The sequence below is a fragment of the Triplophysa rosa genome, linkage group LG4, assembly GCF_024868665.1.
Source record: "Triplophysa rosa linkage group LG4, Trosa_1v2, whole genome shotgun sequence".
NCBI lineage: Eukaryota > Metazoa > Chordata > Actinopteri > Cypriniformes > Nemacheilidae > Triplophysa > Triplophysa rosa.
In genome coordinates, this window is record NC_079893.1 from 4,882,972 (window position 1) to 4,900,971 (window position 18,000).

At 35.9% G+C, this 18,000-nt stretch overlaps 2 protein-coding genes across 3 annotated transcripts; one reads left to right on the top strand and one right to left on the bottom strand.

Moving 5' to 3' along the window:
- Window positions 1-6,314: 6,314 nt before the first annotated feature.
- Window positions 6,315-9,228, top strand: LOC130553404 (interferon-induced protein 44-like). Of its 2 annotated transcripts, none has more exons than XM_057332349.1 (8): window positions 6,315-6,478; window positions 6,554-6,626; window positions 6,826-6,859; window positions 7,144-7,342; window positions 7,638-7,790; window positions 7,885-8,053; window positions 8,270-8,370; window positions 8,472-9,228. In XM_057332349.1, exons 2-8 carry the CDS (start codon window positions 6,569-6,571, stop codon window positions 8,634-8,636), a joined length of 879 nt encoding a protein of 292 aa, XP_057188332.1. In that variant the 5' UTR covers window positions 6,315-6,478; window positions 6,554-6,568; the 3' UTR covers window positions 8,637-9,228. The 2 variants fall into 2 exon arrangements, with proteins under 2 accessions (XP_057188332.1, XP_057188331.1); XM_057332348.1 differs by having other exon boundaries at window positions 6,316-6,478; window positions 6,823-6,859; window positions 8,472-9,227.
- Window positions 9,229-10,542: 1,314 nt separating this feature from the next.
- Window positions 10,543-17,744, bottom strand: LOC130553483 (interferon-induced protein 44-like). The gene is made up of 7 exons (XM_057332453.1): window positions 17,547-17,744; window positions 16,776-16,809; window positions 15,852-16,056; window positions 15,592-15,735; window positions 15,317-15,488; window positions 14,679-14,779; window positions 10,543-11,563 (listed from the first exon to the last, which is right to left on the bottom strand). Exons 1-7 carry the CDS (start codon window positions 17,620-17,622, stop codon window positions 11,393-11,395), a joined length of 903 nt encoding a protein of 300 aa, XP_057188436.1. The 5' UTR covers window positions 17,623-17,744; the 3' UTR covers window positions 10,543-11,392.
- Window positions 17,745-18,000: the final 256 nt, after the last annotated feature.

The following is an 18,000-nucleotide window of genomic DNA, read 5'->3' on the forward strand; positions in this document are numbered from 1 at the left end:
GCAAAACATGGTGTCAATATGCTAAGCCCTCTCCCACTGTATTAAATTTGAGCAGAGTTTTATTTGCATTCATAGCCATCGAGCTCTAAATTTGGTCATGACAACAGGGGGAACACAATCTGACAGTTGAGACTGTTATCGTCAGATACCGTTTTCCATATGTGAGAAAGTTTATACAGGTATGTCTATAAAAACTCTTATTGACAATTAAAAAAGGTTTCACATAATACTATATATAAGTATTTGGAATTTGGCCGAATGCCAAAGTACATTTCCCTCCTGACCTTCAACATGTACATATATGAGTCATTAATCCATATAAGGAAGCGCCTGCTCGGATCAGGGACCATACTGCAGTAAAGCAAATACTCACTTTATTGTATTTTGTTCTATCGTGAGTTCTTGTTATGAACTTTGCACAACCATTCAGAGAGCATGATTGGGCAAAGCAAGTTATATACAGCAAGATATAATAGAGATATAACAGATGCTATTTAATTAAGATTTGTTTTGTTAGATGTTTGTGACTTATTTTTTCTTATTACACTAACTGGAAGTGCTCCTTGTTTAACCTTTGTTTTCACATGTCTTTAACAGAAAGTAATGTGTTGCCCTGAGAATGGACTTCGCGTCCTTCTTGAGAAGTGTAACACAACCATTGAATCAATGTTAAAAACTGCTGATTTGTCAATGTTACATTTTAACGACTGGTTTTGTTTATTATTAATGTTTCGTGCATTCAATTCAATTTATTTCCATGTGAATACTGAAATTAAAACACCGCAATAAAACTAGTTCTACCTGTGTACAAAGGTCTATACATTGATGTCTATACCAGAGGTTCAAAAGACGTCATGCTTTTGCTTCGGGGGTTACTTCTTTTATGCAGATAGAAAGCTGGCAGCATGAACAACAAACACACAGAACGGCTCCTGGCTCATTCACCGGTGAGAAAGTATTACAGTACAAAGTAAATAACAACGATACATTTGTATAAAAATATCTCCACTTTACTTAGTGAGCCTTTTAACAAAAAATGTTTCTGGAAGGATCACCAACACTGCTTTAAACACTAATTACACAATTGCTTTAAAGACGCTCTTAGGGAAGTAGAAGCATCACCGTTTGGAAACATCTAGAAAAGCATTGAAAAGATGCCTGTTTCTCACAGAGTATAGTAAAAAAAGTGATCAAAACATATTATAAAAATCAAACATAACAGCTATTTATGATTAAAACATGATGTTCTGATGTTTGTTATTCCCATATAACAACTAATAAAACTATTAAAACACAACACTCATCCTATAATGTGAAATACTTTGACTAGTACTACTCATTGTACTGTATGTTTAACAAAACACTCTCACACCAACATGCACATATTTAAAAACCATCTGACCATCTGAAAAATGATACAAAAATATGCTTTGTAACACACTAGCCAGTCTTTAACATATTCTCAACCTTAATTGCAGACGCAAATGTGACATTGATTCAATGCCATTAACGTTGACCAAACATTTTTAACATTGATTCAATGCTTTTCATCTACTCTCTTGCTATTAGATCTACCTGCAACTACGTAATAATCCTGAAGCTCTTGATTTGCTTGTTCTAGTGTGTTTGGGTTGAAGCTAGGATGCAGGAAAGTGGATCTCGAGGTCCGAAGTTGAGGACCCCTATGAATTTAAGCAGGGTATCTGTAGTATCGTACCAAATGGAAAACTTACTGTAGTAACTGGCCTAAAATGACCTCAGTCCCTGTCAGACTGAAGCATAATCATTCTGCAGACGAATTTTGCTTGCGCAGCAACTAATAGCCCAGCCTCACTTTTGCTTCATAGCGAAACTGCAACCGTTGAGTGGACACTGTGAACACTAGATCATGTTCAATTATGCCGAGAAGTCCATGGGCAGTTGTGGCCTAATGGTTATCGAGTCGGACTCATGACCAGAAGGTTGCCGGTTCGATTCCCAGGGCCGGCGGCTACAACTGAGGTGCCCTTGAGCAAGGCACCTTACCCCTACTTGCTCCCCGGGCGCTGCAGTGATAGCTGCCCACTGCTCCGGGTGTACGTGTGTTCACCACTTCCTGTGCGTGTGTTCACTACTCTCTGGATGGGTTAAATGCAGAGGTCACATTTCGTTGCCTTGTACTTGTACATGTGCAATGACAATAAATTGAATCTAAGATTTAAGTGCATCATCTCTTAAAATACATCTTTCAATCAGTTCTCTCGAGGATGCATAAATATGTAACTTACTGTAAAACATAAATGTTCATGTTTGTTAGAATGCTGTAAAAAGCACAAAGGTTAAAGTATTCTGAGAAGATTATAGAGATAGTTTGTTGATTGTCTGTGATTCATCTGAACAAGTGATGGTAGAACTATTATTGTATGTAAATTGCATTAATGCAAATATATATATATTGTATTTTGTTCTATTGTGAGTTCATGTTATGACTTGCAGGGAGCATGGTTGTGCAAAACAAATCACTTTCAGTTTCTGATTCCTGTAAATGCAGGCAGATTTCGTAAATACTAGTAATGTTGATATTTCCTGCCTGAACGAACAACACTGTGCTCTAAATGTGGGCACGTTTTACACAACATCAAAAATGCGTACACAAATATTAGTATTCACAGAGAAGAACCAGACTTCCCATTACTAGATCCCAGTAGAGCTCAGTTTTCTTTACCACAACGAATATATCTCTTTAAAACACCTATCTTCAGAACACAAGAGTCAAGAGCCCATCTAAAGCACACAATGACCACAATAATGGTGGGTTGTTAAAATGTCAACATTTTCTCAACATTATTTGCAGATTTAATGCAATTACTGTAACATTCACAAATCAGCAATTTTTAACATTGACTTACAGTTTTTTACGATCGCTATGACATATTTTCCAATACTTCTAACAATTTTCCTAAACTCTTAACGCACCAACACACCTACAACACACAATTGACAAAACAGTTAATTTCATGCTCAAAATCACACATTGCAAACTAAACTCCAACACTAATTTTCAAATTACAATAATATACTAACACAATACACTACATCTACAAAAACACCGCAAACATGTCTCAAAATCAAATTATTAGTTCAAAACACTAATACATGTTATCTTCCAACAGGAACATTTAATCAATCATAGCACAATATCATAAAAACACTAACATCAAATGGAATTACAGAATCTGCATTGTTTTAGGTGTCAGGTCTGACCTTATAAAATAGAGTATATTGCATTGATCATAGATTGTGTTTTACAGTACAGTTTATTTTACAATTTGGGTTTATTTTGTTTATTTTGCTGCAGAAATTAAATACAAAAATTGAATGACCAATCTCAGAGTAGCTTTATAGAATGAGCGGTTTACAGTATGTGGGAAAAAAAGAGACAGAGACAAAATTGCTGCAGTAAAGGCTTTATTTGCATTAGAAAAACAAGAAAGAAAACAAGAATGCAAGAAAACAAAATATGCAAGATAGCTGTCATTTACTGTATTATGTGAATATAAAAACAAAAAACCCACCGAAGAATAAAAAAATAATAATAATAACTGTAATCTTATCGGCCCGGTCTTCTGCATTTGGTCACATGTTCTCATCCACATCACATCTGATATCTTCTCTGGCAAGGCACCTTGGGAAGAATCTTTTGGTATGCCTTATCCACCCCTGGCAGTGTTCAGCTGTGATGTATATATTTGCATAACTTTGATCAGCTGTTTTTCATTAGCAATGGAATAAAATACAGGGGGCATATTTGTGTTTCAGTTCACAATATATATATATACAGCTGTTCACTTTGGCTCTAGCCTACAAGTTAGGTTCAGAACATGATGTTATCTGTTCTGACATACAGTGTGAAAGCATATGAAAATTTGGCAGTAAAATGACATTGTTTTGGTCTTGGTTGAGCTTGTGTGTAAAAGAAGTTCAAGCATTTTAAATTTGTGTTAACTGTATGCATTTTGTGTCAAAGCAACAATAAATGTGTTAATTGTATAGTCTAAACAGACAGATGTTGTGCTAACTGTGTTAAGAGTTTAGCAAAATTGTTAAAAGTATTGAAAGAATTGTCATAGCGATCGTAAAAAACTGTAATGGCTGCGTGCTATCAGGGATAGGATGGAGAAAGATTTTCTGCAGTCCTTTCTGTACCAGCAGTAATCTGTAGTTTGGTGCAGCCTATAGAAAGTGAAAGTGTCACAGCGTATAAAAGCCTTGCAAGCCGTCCGATGTTTTTTGTCCAGTAAACCCTTCAACTGTTGGCCCCACATTTCATCTCACCCCCAAAACTCACTCACACCAACAAAACACTTCATATATGTCTCAAAATAAGATCAGTCCAACATAACACTGACAACAATTCTCATTCAGAAAACACACTTTTCATTCATAACATACTGACCTAAAAAACACTAACAACAAGGAGCATTACAGAAATGGTGAACTTTATTAGTAAATGCTGAATTATTTGTCTCATAAATCAGTCTTTCAAATAGAATAACTCATTTTCACTAAAATGAATGTACTACAGCATTTTTTAATCAGTCTTGTTACATATGCGTACAGTAAGTTTTCTTTCTTTGTTTATACAGTAGTACTTCATCTTTGAAAGTTACAGTACAAAGATGAAAAGAGGATAAAAGTTCCAGGGCTGCAATGATGATGAAAAAATAAAGAATAAAAATAAATTCAACACATCAACAAAAGTATAGTGAGAGATCTAGTCCTCCCTCTCTCTTGCATTTGGCCACAAGTTCTCATCAACATCACATCTGATGTCGTCTCTGGCCATGCATCGTGGAAAATACCGTCTGGAATGTCTACTTCAGTTACAGTATCATCAAAGGATGCTTGTCTCGCCTGTTGTTCTGTCAGAAGATTTGTACTATTGATGCAACGCGGCAGATTTGGTTGCACCCTTAGACCGGCCTCTCTCAAAGAGAGACCATGATTTACTACATGATCAATAATCTCATCAGAGATTACGGCTCTTGGTCTTGGTCTTCCTCTCCTTTGTCTTCCATGCACTCTCCCTGTCTGAACCATTCTTCTTTGATCATATTTCCTAACAAAAGTTCCAAGCTATCCCCTTTATAAATACAGTAAATCATGGTAATGAGACTAAAGCAGATCACCTGAGTAGGATTTCAGCTAAAATTGTCATCATTCTGTTTTAAAAGTGTTTTTAACCATTTTGAAAGCAGTGTGTTAGCATTTGAAAAATGTGCTGTAAATTCATAGTGTTTTGCAGGTTGTGGACTATTAATGACAAAAGTGTTTGTGAATTTTGAAAAATGTGGTCACTGAATGCATTTTGTCTGAAAGCAATGAGAAATGATTGACAGTTTGGTCTGCACAGACTTCTGTTTTGCTGAATGTGTGAAGAGTTTTGAAAATGTGGCTTCAGTATTGAACAATGCTTGTTAGCAGTTGAAAAAAACTGTAAGTGCATCATCTCTTAAAATACATCTTTCAATCAGCTCTCTCGAGGATGCATAAATATCTAACTTACTGTAAAACATAAACGTTGAAAGGCACAAAGGTTAAAGTATTCTGAATGAGTTTTATTTCAACCTGCAATTCTTGCATGTACTGAATGCAAGAAGATTATAGAGATAGTTTGTTGAATGTCAGATGATTAAATCACATGTTTCCTGTCTGTGATTCATCTGAACAAGTGATGGTAGAACCATTATTGTATGTAAATTGCATTAAAGCAAATATATATATATATATATTGTTTTTTGTTCTATTGTGAGTTCAAGTTATGACTTGCAGGGACCATGATTGTGCAAAACAAATCACTTTCAGTTTCTGATTCCTGTAAATGCAGGCAGATTTCGTAAATACTAGTAATGTTGATATTTCCTGCCTGAACGAACAACACTGTGCTCTAAATGTGGGCACGTTTTACACAACATCAAAAATGCATACACAAACATTAGTATTCACAGAGAAGAACCAGACTTCCCATTACTAGATCCCAGTAGAGCTCAGTTTTCTTTACCACAACGAATATATCTCTTTAAAACACCTATCTTCAGAACACAAGAGTCAAGAGCCCATCAAAAGCAAACAATGACCACAATAATGGTGGGTTGTTAAAATGTCAACATTTTCTCAACATTATTTGCAGATTTAATGCAATTAACATTCACAAATCAGCAATTTTTAACATTGACTTAATGGCTGCGTGCTATCAGGGATAGGATGGAGAAAGATTTTCTGCAGTCCTTTCTGTACCAGCAGTAATCTGTAGTTTGGTGCGGCCTATAGAAAGTGAAAGTGTCACAGCGTATAAAAGCCTAAACCCGTCTGATGTTTTTTGTCCAGTAAACCCTTCAACATCATCAGTGTGTTACAGACCGAGATCTGTATCACTCACAAAACAGCAATCAGAAACACCAGAGGCTCAAACTACAGCTCAGACAGAGACTAAACCCAGGTGGGCAAATTCAAAATTGTATTTTATAGTGCTTCAGGTTCATCTTAAAATATGTTGACTGATGTTGGTCATTAGACATAAAAAGAGACAATGGGAGCAGAAGAATCTGTCCAGTCAGATCAAGAGATAGAAGAACCCCCACCACCACGTAAGTTAGTTCATATTTATTGCCTATAGTCACTGTGACTTGGTCTTCTCAATATTTGTCCTTTTAATGGTCCCTACAATTATTTTTTATATTCATAAAAAGGTTATCTTTACATTTTATATTTGTATTGTGTTTTGTATAAATCATGAATTAATTGTGAAATGTAAACCATGCTCTTTCTATCTGTATACGGTAGCAGAATATGATCAACCATGGAGGAGTACACCCTGGGGGTAAGTGGAAAAAAATCTACATTTCTCTTCGTTTCTGAACCATGATTGAACAATGATTGTCAAACCTGTCCTCAGCCTTCAAACCTGTTGCCATCCCTCACCAGCACTGCACATTATGAATTTGATGTTTTAGATAACGGCAACAGCCAAAATGTCCGTCTGGGGGGAGGACAGGGGGCTGCTTCAGATGGCTGGAAAATAATTTCAATTGTACAAACACAAATACTCTATGTAGTCTGCTGTGTATTGCATTGCTTTGTAAGAGTGGCTTCTTCTAAAAACAGAAAAAGAGAAAATTTGAGGAAAGACCTGAAGGGGTTTCAGGTGAGCAATCCCAATATTAAACATGTCAGGATCTTGCTAGCTGGTGAAGTTGGAGCAGGAAAGTCCAGCTTCATCAATTCAATCAACAGTGCATTCCAAGGAAGAATCACCGGTGATGCCCTTGTTGATGCAACATCTGGAACAACTTTCACAAAAACAGTAAGTATATGAAATTACAGTACCAGTCTTTAAAGCTGGTTAATGGCCTACAAACTAAATATGGCCTTTATGATACAAAAACAAATTACAAATCAATGTTTATATACATACATTTTTTTATGACTTTTTGCTGACAACGTTTATTTCAACCGCTGTCCAGTTTTGAGAGAACAAATTCCCAGAAATGCTAAACACTGCATTTAAGTGACCCAGCCAGCCAAATCCAGAAAATATGTATTTTGTCTTGCAGTTTTGATTTGCTATTTCTTTTTCAAATCACATTTATTATATACAGTACAGAACCTATTATATCAGAGGTGAAGAGCATACAGATATTCTGCCATTCGTCTTCAATGACTTCATGGGTTTAGAGGCTCAAGATTCACGTGGTGCACATACAGAGGACATTGTCAAAGCTCTCCAGGGCCTCCTTAAAGAAGGATGCAAAGTAAGGACGTGTTACATGTACTTACATGAACATGTCAACTGTTCTCAATTCATGTCTTTCATTTGGCTTTCCCTTTTTTACCTTTCAAATTCAGTTAACTCCATCTCCTGTTTCTGGTGAAGATACGGCCTACAGAAGTGACCCGAGTCTTCAAGATCAGACATACTGCCTGGTGTACATAATGGCAGCTGATAACGTATCACGCATGAATCCGGATGTGATTAAAAAGATGAAGAATATTAGGGCGAGTGCCAGTGAACTGGGTGAGTCAAATTCTAATTTGATATAAATGGCCTTTGCTATGAAAAAAATAGTCTTTACAAGTTTTCCCTTATTCCAAAATAGTCACAGGAAAATGCATGCACCCTGCAGTGAAATTATTTAAACAAATATCAAACCTTTTACAAAATATTTTAATGCCTCATCAGTCTAGTTCAAACACATGAATACTAATTTAAATTTATGGTCACATTTGACAGATATTCCTCAGGTGGTCATCATGACAAGGGTGGATGAAGCATGTCCACTGGTCAACAAACATTTAAGGAGAGTCTACACCAGCAAGAAGATCAAGGAGAAGGTAATTATATCATGTCAGACAATTCTGTTACTTCCAAACACAGTCTTCATGCATTACTTACAATATGTGTCTTTAAAACTGTTTGTGTGTTTGTTTTTAAGATGCAGGAATGCAGTAACCTCCTAGGTGTCCCTATGAACTACATCTTCCCTGTAAAGAACTACCATGAGGAAATTGACACAGATGATGACACTGATGTCTTGATTCTGAGGGCGCTTACACAGATTGTACAAACAGCAAATGATAAATTGGTCCGCTCGTTATAAGTTGTGATGTAAGGAATAGCGTTTCTGGGTCCAAGCCTTCACCTGACTTCCACCACTGCCATAAAATGAGTGCTTCTCTCTTTCGCAAAAATGCCACCAAGACGCACAACATGTCCCTCAAAGAGGCATAAATGTTCCAGCAAAGTTAAACAAAATCTATTACAAAAGTGAAAATGAAATTTGAAATAAAATGAAGTGTTGATTACAGCAACATATTTATATCTGCTCACAATGCATCAAAAATTTCTTGCAGCATTGCAGTCTCACATGTGTGTGTTGAGTTTGTGAATTTAATGACCAGTCAGCAGGGTTTAAATTAGTCATCCATGCAAATGAGTTTGTTGAAGTCTTTACTAATGCGTAAAACAGCAAAAAAAATTGTTTATAGTAAAAATGTGGTGTTTTAAATGCATTCTATTAATAATCATGAATATATAAAGGGCAATAAATAACAAAATTATTTTCGTACTAAGTCCTCTGTAACGAGTGCACTTTTTCTTGCATTTCCTTATTTACAGTGTGTTCAAGCTGTTAAACTTCTGTTTGTCTTTGTTCATATTAACACGTTTTAAATTTACAATTGATCTTTTCCAAGATATTAAATTATCAAGCCTATTCTGGAAAAAATGGTGTAACCTTCCCAAGCCCAAGCACCACTCTTCTGAACAATGGTACAAAACTCAAAAATATAACTTTCTTTTTGAGTTCTTCAACATCTCCAAGATGAAAGAGCATAAAACACTATGGCAATTGCAATGGTTTCTTTTGTTTTATAGCTAAATACAGAACTGAATAATCAGTAACTGATAATCTATATGTTAAATAGCAGTGCACTCAGTAAAATGTTCTTGATCAAACAAAAGTCCATATATTTTACATACTGTATATACACATATTTTATTGCCTTACAAAAAAACAGCCTTCTCTTTGGAGCAAGGAATGAGAAGGTATTAGACATATTACATTTTATTTAATTCATTTTCAATTGTTTGAGCAAATCACAAACATCACATTAATTTACTACAAAATATTGAATCAAAACACTTTACCATGTATGTCAGTGTAATGAGAGAAAATCAGAATGCATAACACACAATAATATATCCAGCAAACACCTTTTTTGTCTGTGCACATGCAAGATGTGGGACTCACAAACACACACTAGCTATTCACTATTATATACAGTAAGTTGCCATTAACAACGTAATTTGTGTCTTTGGGCTGCGCTTACCTTTTGCACATTACCGCCCCCTACAGTTCATCAGGTGGGCTCTCAACAGAACAGAATACAATAGACTGAATAAACAAGTAAACCTGAAGTCTAGCTGAGGCTGATGGAGGGCTCGGATCAATGCCAGACATGTTTTAATGTTGATTTAGTGAATGAGTTAAATTCACTAAATCAACTTAAATGTTAAACTAAAAAGAGAAGCATGTGATTCTGCAGGTGATGTTTAATGATGTGTCTGCTAGCATTTTTAGTTTCAGGTTAAGCTTCAGTAGATTCAGAATAAACAAGGGTAAGAGGGATGAAGATTCGACTTATAAAAATGACAAAAAAGTCCGCACAATTAATATTGAGCCCTAAGAATGGGTGTTTATTGTTTTGTCCGGCCCCATTTTGTGTTATATCTCAAAAACTGCTTTCATTGGTGTTCAAATAAAACCTTTTATATTATAGCTTGTGTCTTTTTGTCAAGTACCACAATGTTTTTAGGAAGGTTTCTTTCCAGTGTTCTTTAGCTGGGTATTATATTTAAAAATCTCTAAATCTAAAGTATATTGGTACTGCAAAGACTTTTCTCTCAATAAATTCTAACTACCTTTTCTTATTCACAAGAAAACATAATTAATGGGCAAAAATCAAGACTTTATTTATTGGATTTATTTAACAAACTTTAAGCAGAAGATAATATTAAGACAGTGTTTAAATAAGCAGAATGAAAACACTAAAATTACAACATTATTCCTATTGTCATTTACAAAAATTCATTACTAATTTTGGAGAACATGGTAATATAAAAACTAATATTAACTACTTCATTGAGTGTATACTGTATATGTAAAATCTAATAAGCCATGCATCCCAGCGTGATTGACGACGTATTATTGTATTCTTTATTGGAGACCAAGAAATGTGACATTTTGTATAATCTCGCAATAGTGTAAATTGTAAGCTCAATGTACTATATATGATTATTATAATCTTATTATTACAAACCAGAGTAAGGTAAAAGTAGTCCTGTTTTTTCTATCTTTTATATTTTTACTTTACGTGCGCTGCCTTGAACTTTTGACTGAATTTTTGCCTCGTATATACTGTATATCCTATTGTGCAAACTTCTTATATTTTATAATAAGTACAGTTGTATATTCAACGTATGTTGCTTGAATTAATATGAACTATATGCTTGCACCTATTTGCAACCCAAAGCTGAGTGACAGCATCAGGTATCCAGACTGCATCCACAGGAGTTGGTAGGCCTACTCTCAAATCGGAACTTTCCATCTTGCAAGGACGCAGTCAGAACTTGCAAACAGCTACTGATTTGTTTTATGTACTCGCTAAATAACTGTTTTTATTTCATTTGTAACAAAAAAAATGTTTCTTTGCTTAATAGAATGATATAATTACTGTCTTGTGTTTGAAACTGATATTGAATTTAAGATTGTTACATGAGAAGGTTTTTCGCAGAGACAGAAAGACTTCTACATATAAAACATGGTAAAGCATTATACATGTGATTTTCATGCCATTAGCTACTGCTGCTATTAAGCAGTCGGTCATCAGCAAGATGAACAATCTGATCCAGTGCTTTCAAAATCAGAACATCAACATTATCATCAGTGTCAATCTCATCATGGTAGTTCTTCACTGGGAAGATGTTGCACATCGGCACACCCACTTTATCACTGCACATCTGCATCTAGAAAAGGAAGAAATAACTCTGGTCAAACTTGATTTAATTATGGACAGTGGCTCAACAACAAGTGAAACGAATTGTTTTAACATGTAAACTGCACTGTAAACCCGAATGGTCATAATAATTAAATGGATAAAGCGCGACTTGTTGAGAGAGATTTTCAGTTCCCAGCATTCTTTGCATGAGACTGCTTTGGACAGTAAAATTTGTAATTAATTGTTGTTTTATTTTCAGAAAGGATAAAGGCTTGTTAGTGTTAAATGTTCATTTAGAAGAGTTTGTTATATGTTTGAGTTCTGGGTGTTACTGTTACTAATCTCAAAACTTAGTTCTCCTTTTATCAATTTATTTAGGATCAGAGGTGGGTAACGCACCACATTAACTCCGTTACATTTACTTGAGTAAGATTTTTTTTAATATTTTCTGTTTGGGTAAAATTAATGTTGGGTACTTTTACTCCTACTTGAGTTTATTTCTAATTTGAAAAATGTACTTTTACGTTGTTACACTACACAACGTTCCTTCGATACTTTATTTGAAATGCATTACGAAATGCAAAGTTTTTTCCGAAGGTGATTTCTCTTATAACTGAATCATCTGTGAATGAACGACTCTTTTGAGTTGATTCTCATCAAAGCTGCGTCCCAACTTGCCCACTTATACTATGCACTAACAGTAGCCTATGTGCTGTTTTTGTTATGTTTATTCATCATTTCATATGTAACATTTACTGTATACTTACATTTATTAATTTAGCAAAGCGTCTCTTGTTTCACTTTATTAATAGTGCAGTGTCACTAGTGTGCCCTCTTGTGGAGAGTTGTGGGTTATAATAGCCGTTTGAAATGGATCTGCACTTCGACTTTTACATTTACGCATTTGGCAGACGCGAATTACATTGCATTGTATTATACATTTTATTGTTTTGTTTCTGACTATGTGCAATCCCCTGGGATCGAACCCCTGACCTTGGCATTGCTAGTGCCATGCTCTAACCACTGAGCCACAGGAAAGCAGAAACATTTTAAGCAGAAGCAGTAGACCATCCGGGTACTTTGAGAATGCTCATTTTAGCATTCTATGATTTGGGATGTACTAAATACTAATAATATTAACATTATAATGTCATAAGGAAACTAGTAACTGGCTACTTGAATAGTCTTTTCATTGCATACTTTTACTCAGATAATTTTTTATATTATGACTCTTACTTGAGAAAATGTTTGGCAACCCAGCTCTGTTCAGGTTTAGTGTGTTACAGCCAGACATTAAAACAACTTGAACAGAATATAATATGGGCTACTTATCAACACATTTACATTTAGTCATTTAGCGGACGCTTTTATACAAAGCGACTTACAAAGAGTTCAGGGAGCAATAAGTGATATGTCATACAGGAGCAATAATACAATAGGTGCTAATACAAAGTTACTAGTTTCAACAAAAGCTAGACCAATACCTGTTGAGAGAAAGAGAGAGGGTTAGTGTTGTTTTTTTCCTCATTTGTTCTGTCAAGTATTCACAGAAGAGATGGGTTTTAAGTAGTTTTTTGAATGTTGTGAGAGATGTGGTTGACTGGACTGAGTTAGGAAGAATGTTCCACCAGGAAGGAGTTGTGAGTGAGAATGAGTGGGAAAGCGATTTACTGCCCTTTTGAGAAGGCAGTACAAGACGCCGCTGGTTTGCTGAACGTAAGGTTCTTGATGGGGTGTAGGAGGGTGTGAAAGTATGCTGGTGCAGATCCAGTGACAGTCCTGTAGGCAAGCATTAGTGACTTGAATCTGATACGGGCTTCAACCGGTAGCCAGTGGAGAGAGATGAAAAGGGGTGTCACATGAGCCCTTTTGGGCTGTTGGAAGACGAGGCGTGCTGCTGCATTCTGAACCAGCTGGAGTGGTTTGATAGCCTTTGAAGGAAGACCAGCAACGAGAGCATTGCAGTAGTCCAACCTTGAGATTACCAGGGCCTGGACAAGGAGTTGTGCCGCATGCTCAGTGAGATAGGGTCTAACCTTTCTAATGTTGAATAAGGCATATCGGCATGCCCGCGTTGTCTTTGCACTGTGATCATTGAAGGACAGCTGTTCATCAAATATGACTCCGAGGTTCCTGGCTGTTTTGGAAGGAGTGATTGTGGTATTGCCAAGTTGGATGGTGAGATCGTGTTGCACCATGGGGTGTGCCGGAAACACGTGTAGTTCTGTCTTGGCAGGGTTCAGCTGGAGGTGATGCTCTTTCATCCAAGCTGAGATGTCTTCTAGGCAGGCTGTAATGCGAGCTGCTACAGTGGTATCGTCTGGGTGAGACGAGATGTAGATCTGGGTGTCGTCAGCATAACAGTGATACGAGAAGCCATGTGCCCGTATGATGGGTCCCAAGGATGTCGTGTAGATGGAAAAAAGCAGCGGTCCAAGCACCGATCCCTGAGGGACCCCAGTGATCATGTGGTGAGCAGTGGACAGCGAGCCCCTCCATGACACCCTGAAGGATCTGCCGGAGAGGTAGGATTTGAACCAGCAGAGAGGAGAGCCTGAGATTCCTAGAGATGACAGGGTTGCTAACAGTATCTGGTGTCAAATGCTGCAGATAGGTCTAGCAAAATCAGGACTGAGGATTTAGATTCCGCCTTGGCTCGCCACAGTGCTTCTGTGACTCATAGCAGTGCAGTCTCAGTGGAGTGGTTTGTTTTGAAGCCAGACTGCTTGTCATCCAGTAGTTTGTTCTGGGATAGGTAGGAAGACACCTTGTTAAAAACTGCCTTTCAAGTGTTTTTGCAATAAAAGGGAGGAGAGAGACTGGTCTGTAACTGTCGGTAGTAGAGGGGTCCAATATGGGTTTCTTAAGTAGGGGTGTGACCTGAGCCTGTTTGAATGTGGATGGAAAAGTGCCGGTGAGCAGGGACGTGTTGATGATGTGTGTGAGTGCAGGTGTGAGTGTGCTGGATATGGCCAACACAAGGCTAGACTCCTTATACCACAACATAAATCATTCATGTACCTTCAACTCAAATGGATTAGTTAGTTGATTAAAGATGTTGAAAATTGGTTTTAATATGAAGTTGCATTAAATTGTTTCAATTAAGTAAATTGTATCAAAATTGATTAAATAGTGTAATCTACCTTTTCTTTGATCTTCTTGCTCTGATAGATATTTCTTAGATCATTCTTCACCAGTGGACATGCTTCATCCACCTTGGTCATAACAATCACTTGAGGAATCCCTACAACGATGTCACAGACAATGTAAGATATTATCATCATATAATATGCCACACATCAGGACAAGATAAGTGTTGAGTTCAAGGAAGAATGGTGACAATTTATTATTATTCTCAACCAGGTAACAGCATCTGCGGAGAAAACGGAATCACTAAAATTCATTTCAAGATTTTACATGGCATGCATAGTTACATATATAACTATAGTGAATATAGTGAAATGCAAATCAAAAAGTATTTATAAGATACTTTATGAACATTATTTTTGTAATGGAACATATGCATTATAGACAAATGATTACCTACAGGTCAAAGAAATTCTCGTCATATCTGCTTGTAATTGTTCTTTTGTTTTGTAAAAACTACTTGAAAACAAGTTACATTTCTGATATATTTCATGTTTTATAGGAATTTACTGAAGTTGAAATTAGTACTCACGAGTTTATAAACACATTTTCACGGGGTACTGTCCATACTTTTAGCAGTACTGTTTTTAATACACTGTCAGCATGAGCTCATACATTTAAGGATCAGTCTTACCTTCAGCACTGATTCTTTGGCGGATGATCCTCAACTTGTCCATAAGTTTGTCATCTGTGAACTGGACTGTATCGGCAGCTATGATGTAAACCAGACAGAAAGCCTGGTCAGAGAGACTGGGGTTACCGGTATAATGTTGATCCTTGCAAGCGATTTGTTTTGACTCTTTAAACTAAATGTATAAACAAAATAAAATATGCAAAACATCAGGTATATGCACATGCACACGAACAAATCTTATTTTTAAAAGCTTAAATTGTAGTGAGGTTTATTACTCTATAGCCCTCCTTCACATGACCAAATACAGCATTGATGATGTCGTCTGTATGTGTCCCGGCCAACATTTCAGGTTCTAAGCCCATTATGTCCCTGAAGACAATGGGCAAGTTTTTTTTACTTCTGATTTTGATTTCTCTGAGCTACAAACCAAGATCAAAAACATAGGATCATTTATATTGACACATTTGGCATACACGTGATCTCTTTTGGATCTTTTAGCAATATATGAGTTAAACAAAAGATGAAAAATGCCTACGGTTTTTGTGAAACTTTTACTATTGCCAGCCGATGAATCTACTAGCGCTCCAGAGGTGATCCGTCCTTGAAAGGCACTATTGACTGAGTTAATAAAGCTGGACTTTCCTGCACCAATTTGTCCAGCAACCAGGATCTTGATCTCCGTGACAGCAGGATTACTGGGAGTGAATTCCTCCAGCTGCTTTTTCAGTTCTGATTTCTGACTGTGTCAAGACAAGAGACAATTCTTTGCTCTATCTTCAATAAAAGTAGATAAACATGGCAAATCAGAGTATCATTTTGTTTAAAATAACAAACGGAATTAGTTGACTTTACTAGTCAAAAAGTGTGTGGTGAAACTAAACAAGTTAAGTTTGAAGTACACTACTAATTTATATTATTACATAAAATCATTTGTGCAAATATGTTTTTATCGGAACTGAAACCACAATAACTTGATTATTTTCAGAAATACACACATACAGTACACATGAAGAGTTTGGTTCCAAAATGAGATAACTCGGTGTTTAATTTTTTTAAAAGCATGCTTTTGTTTTGATTTAAGCCATAATAACTAAAAAAATACAGCTAACTAACACAATAAAACACAATAAAAAACATGATAACATAATAAAATACAGGATTTTTACAGGAGTTATCTCACTTTGGAACCAAACTCTTCACATATATACGTAAAGTTTACATACACCTTGCGGAATCTGGGAAATGTTAACAATTCAACAAAAAAAATGATTATTTTTACTATAATGTGATGTGGACATTGTAAACATATGTTTTGTGAAATAAAAAACAAAGCTTTATTTTAATAATTCCTCTTATTTTTCTTACATGTTCAACATGTTCCAGGTGAATATTCAAACTTTTGACCATCACATACATGCACACATGCAGAAACCTATAGAAGAACTTTAGTACTACTTACTCCCATTTAAAGTTCCTCCACGGTTTATCCAATTCTAGTAAAAAAGATGATGTAAAACATCAGTTAATCTGATGTGTGCTCTGCAAAACTAGTGCAGATCATGTTAATATTGGTTTTATGTTTGAAATAAAACTTCTCACTTGGTTCATCCACTGGTGCAAGTTGAAGGTTAAGCAATATTAATACAGTTCATGTAAATATTGGTTATTTGACTTGAAATAAAATCATCTTACCTCGTTTATACACTGTTGCTGCAGGTTTGGGTGTGGCGGGTTGTTGTGTGGGTCAAGAAACATTAATATAGACCATGTAAATAGTTTATATGTCTGAAAAAACTAATCTTCTTACCTGTGTTATACACTGCGGCAGGTTTAAAAAATACAGTGTTAATACAGCTCATGTAAACATTGGCAATATGTCTTAAACAAATTGAAATAAAAAAAACTTCTTACCTGATTTATACATATATTCAGTAAACATTGTCTCTGAAGTTTGTAGGGCAGGTTGTTTCCACCCAGCATCACCCTGCATTTTCACTGGCTGCAGTTGTGGTGTGAAACTAGGTTTCATGGCTAAAGTTGAAAGTTTTTTATAATAATAGTGTATTGCTGCTGTGTTCATTTTTTTATTATCTACCTGGATGCAGCATGTCTGCATACATAAATACAACCCGCCAAACTGGCTAATGATAGTGGCTGCTGAAATTTACTGGCACATAGTGTATGTTAATTTTAAGCCCTGCAGTATATTGGGAGTAAAATATATTTTTACCTGGTCTTTCTCCCTCAAATTTTGGTGGAAGTTGTCGTGAATGTTGTCGCACGGGTTTTGATACCAACGATCCCATTCTGCCCCTAAATCATAAATAATCAGCAAAAGCTCCTTACAGACAAACCAAATTGTTTCTCAATTACATAGAGAAAAATTAAACGTGTTTTTAAGATTTGTGTTTTAGTTCTTGCTGAGGTAATCCATGCTTTAATGTTGTTGTCACTGTGCAGAGTTTGTTTTTGAACGAATGATGTTTGTTGATTGTTACCATGGTCGAGGTTTGTGTGTTAGTGTAGTGACACAACCAGTAAAAATGCATTCAACAAACTGTTTAAACAGTTATTAGACCAATGTTTTGGTCTGTCTGAAGCAGAAAATATATACAATTGTAGTAATAGACAAATAAATAATATTATATCAAGGTTTGTTTATTTAAATGATCAACCATTCTCTA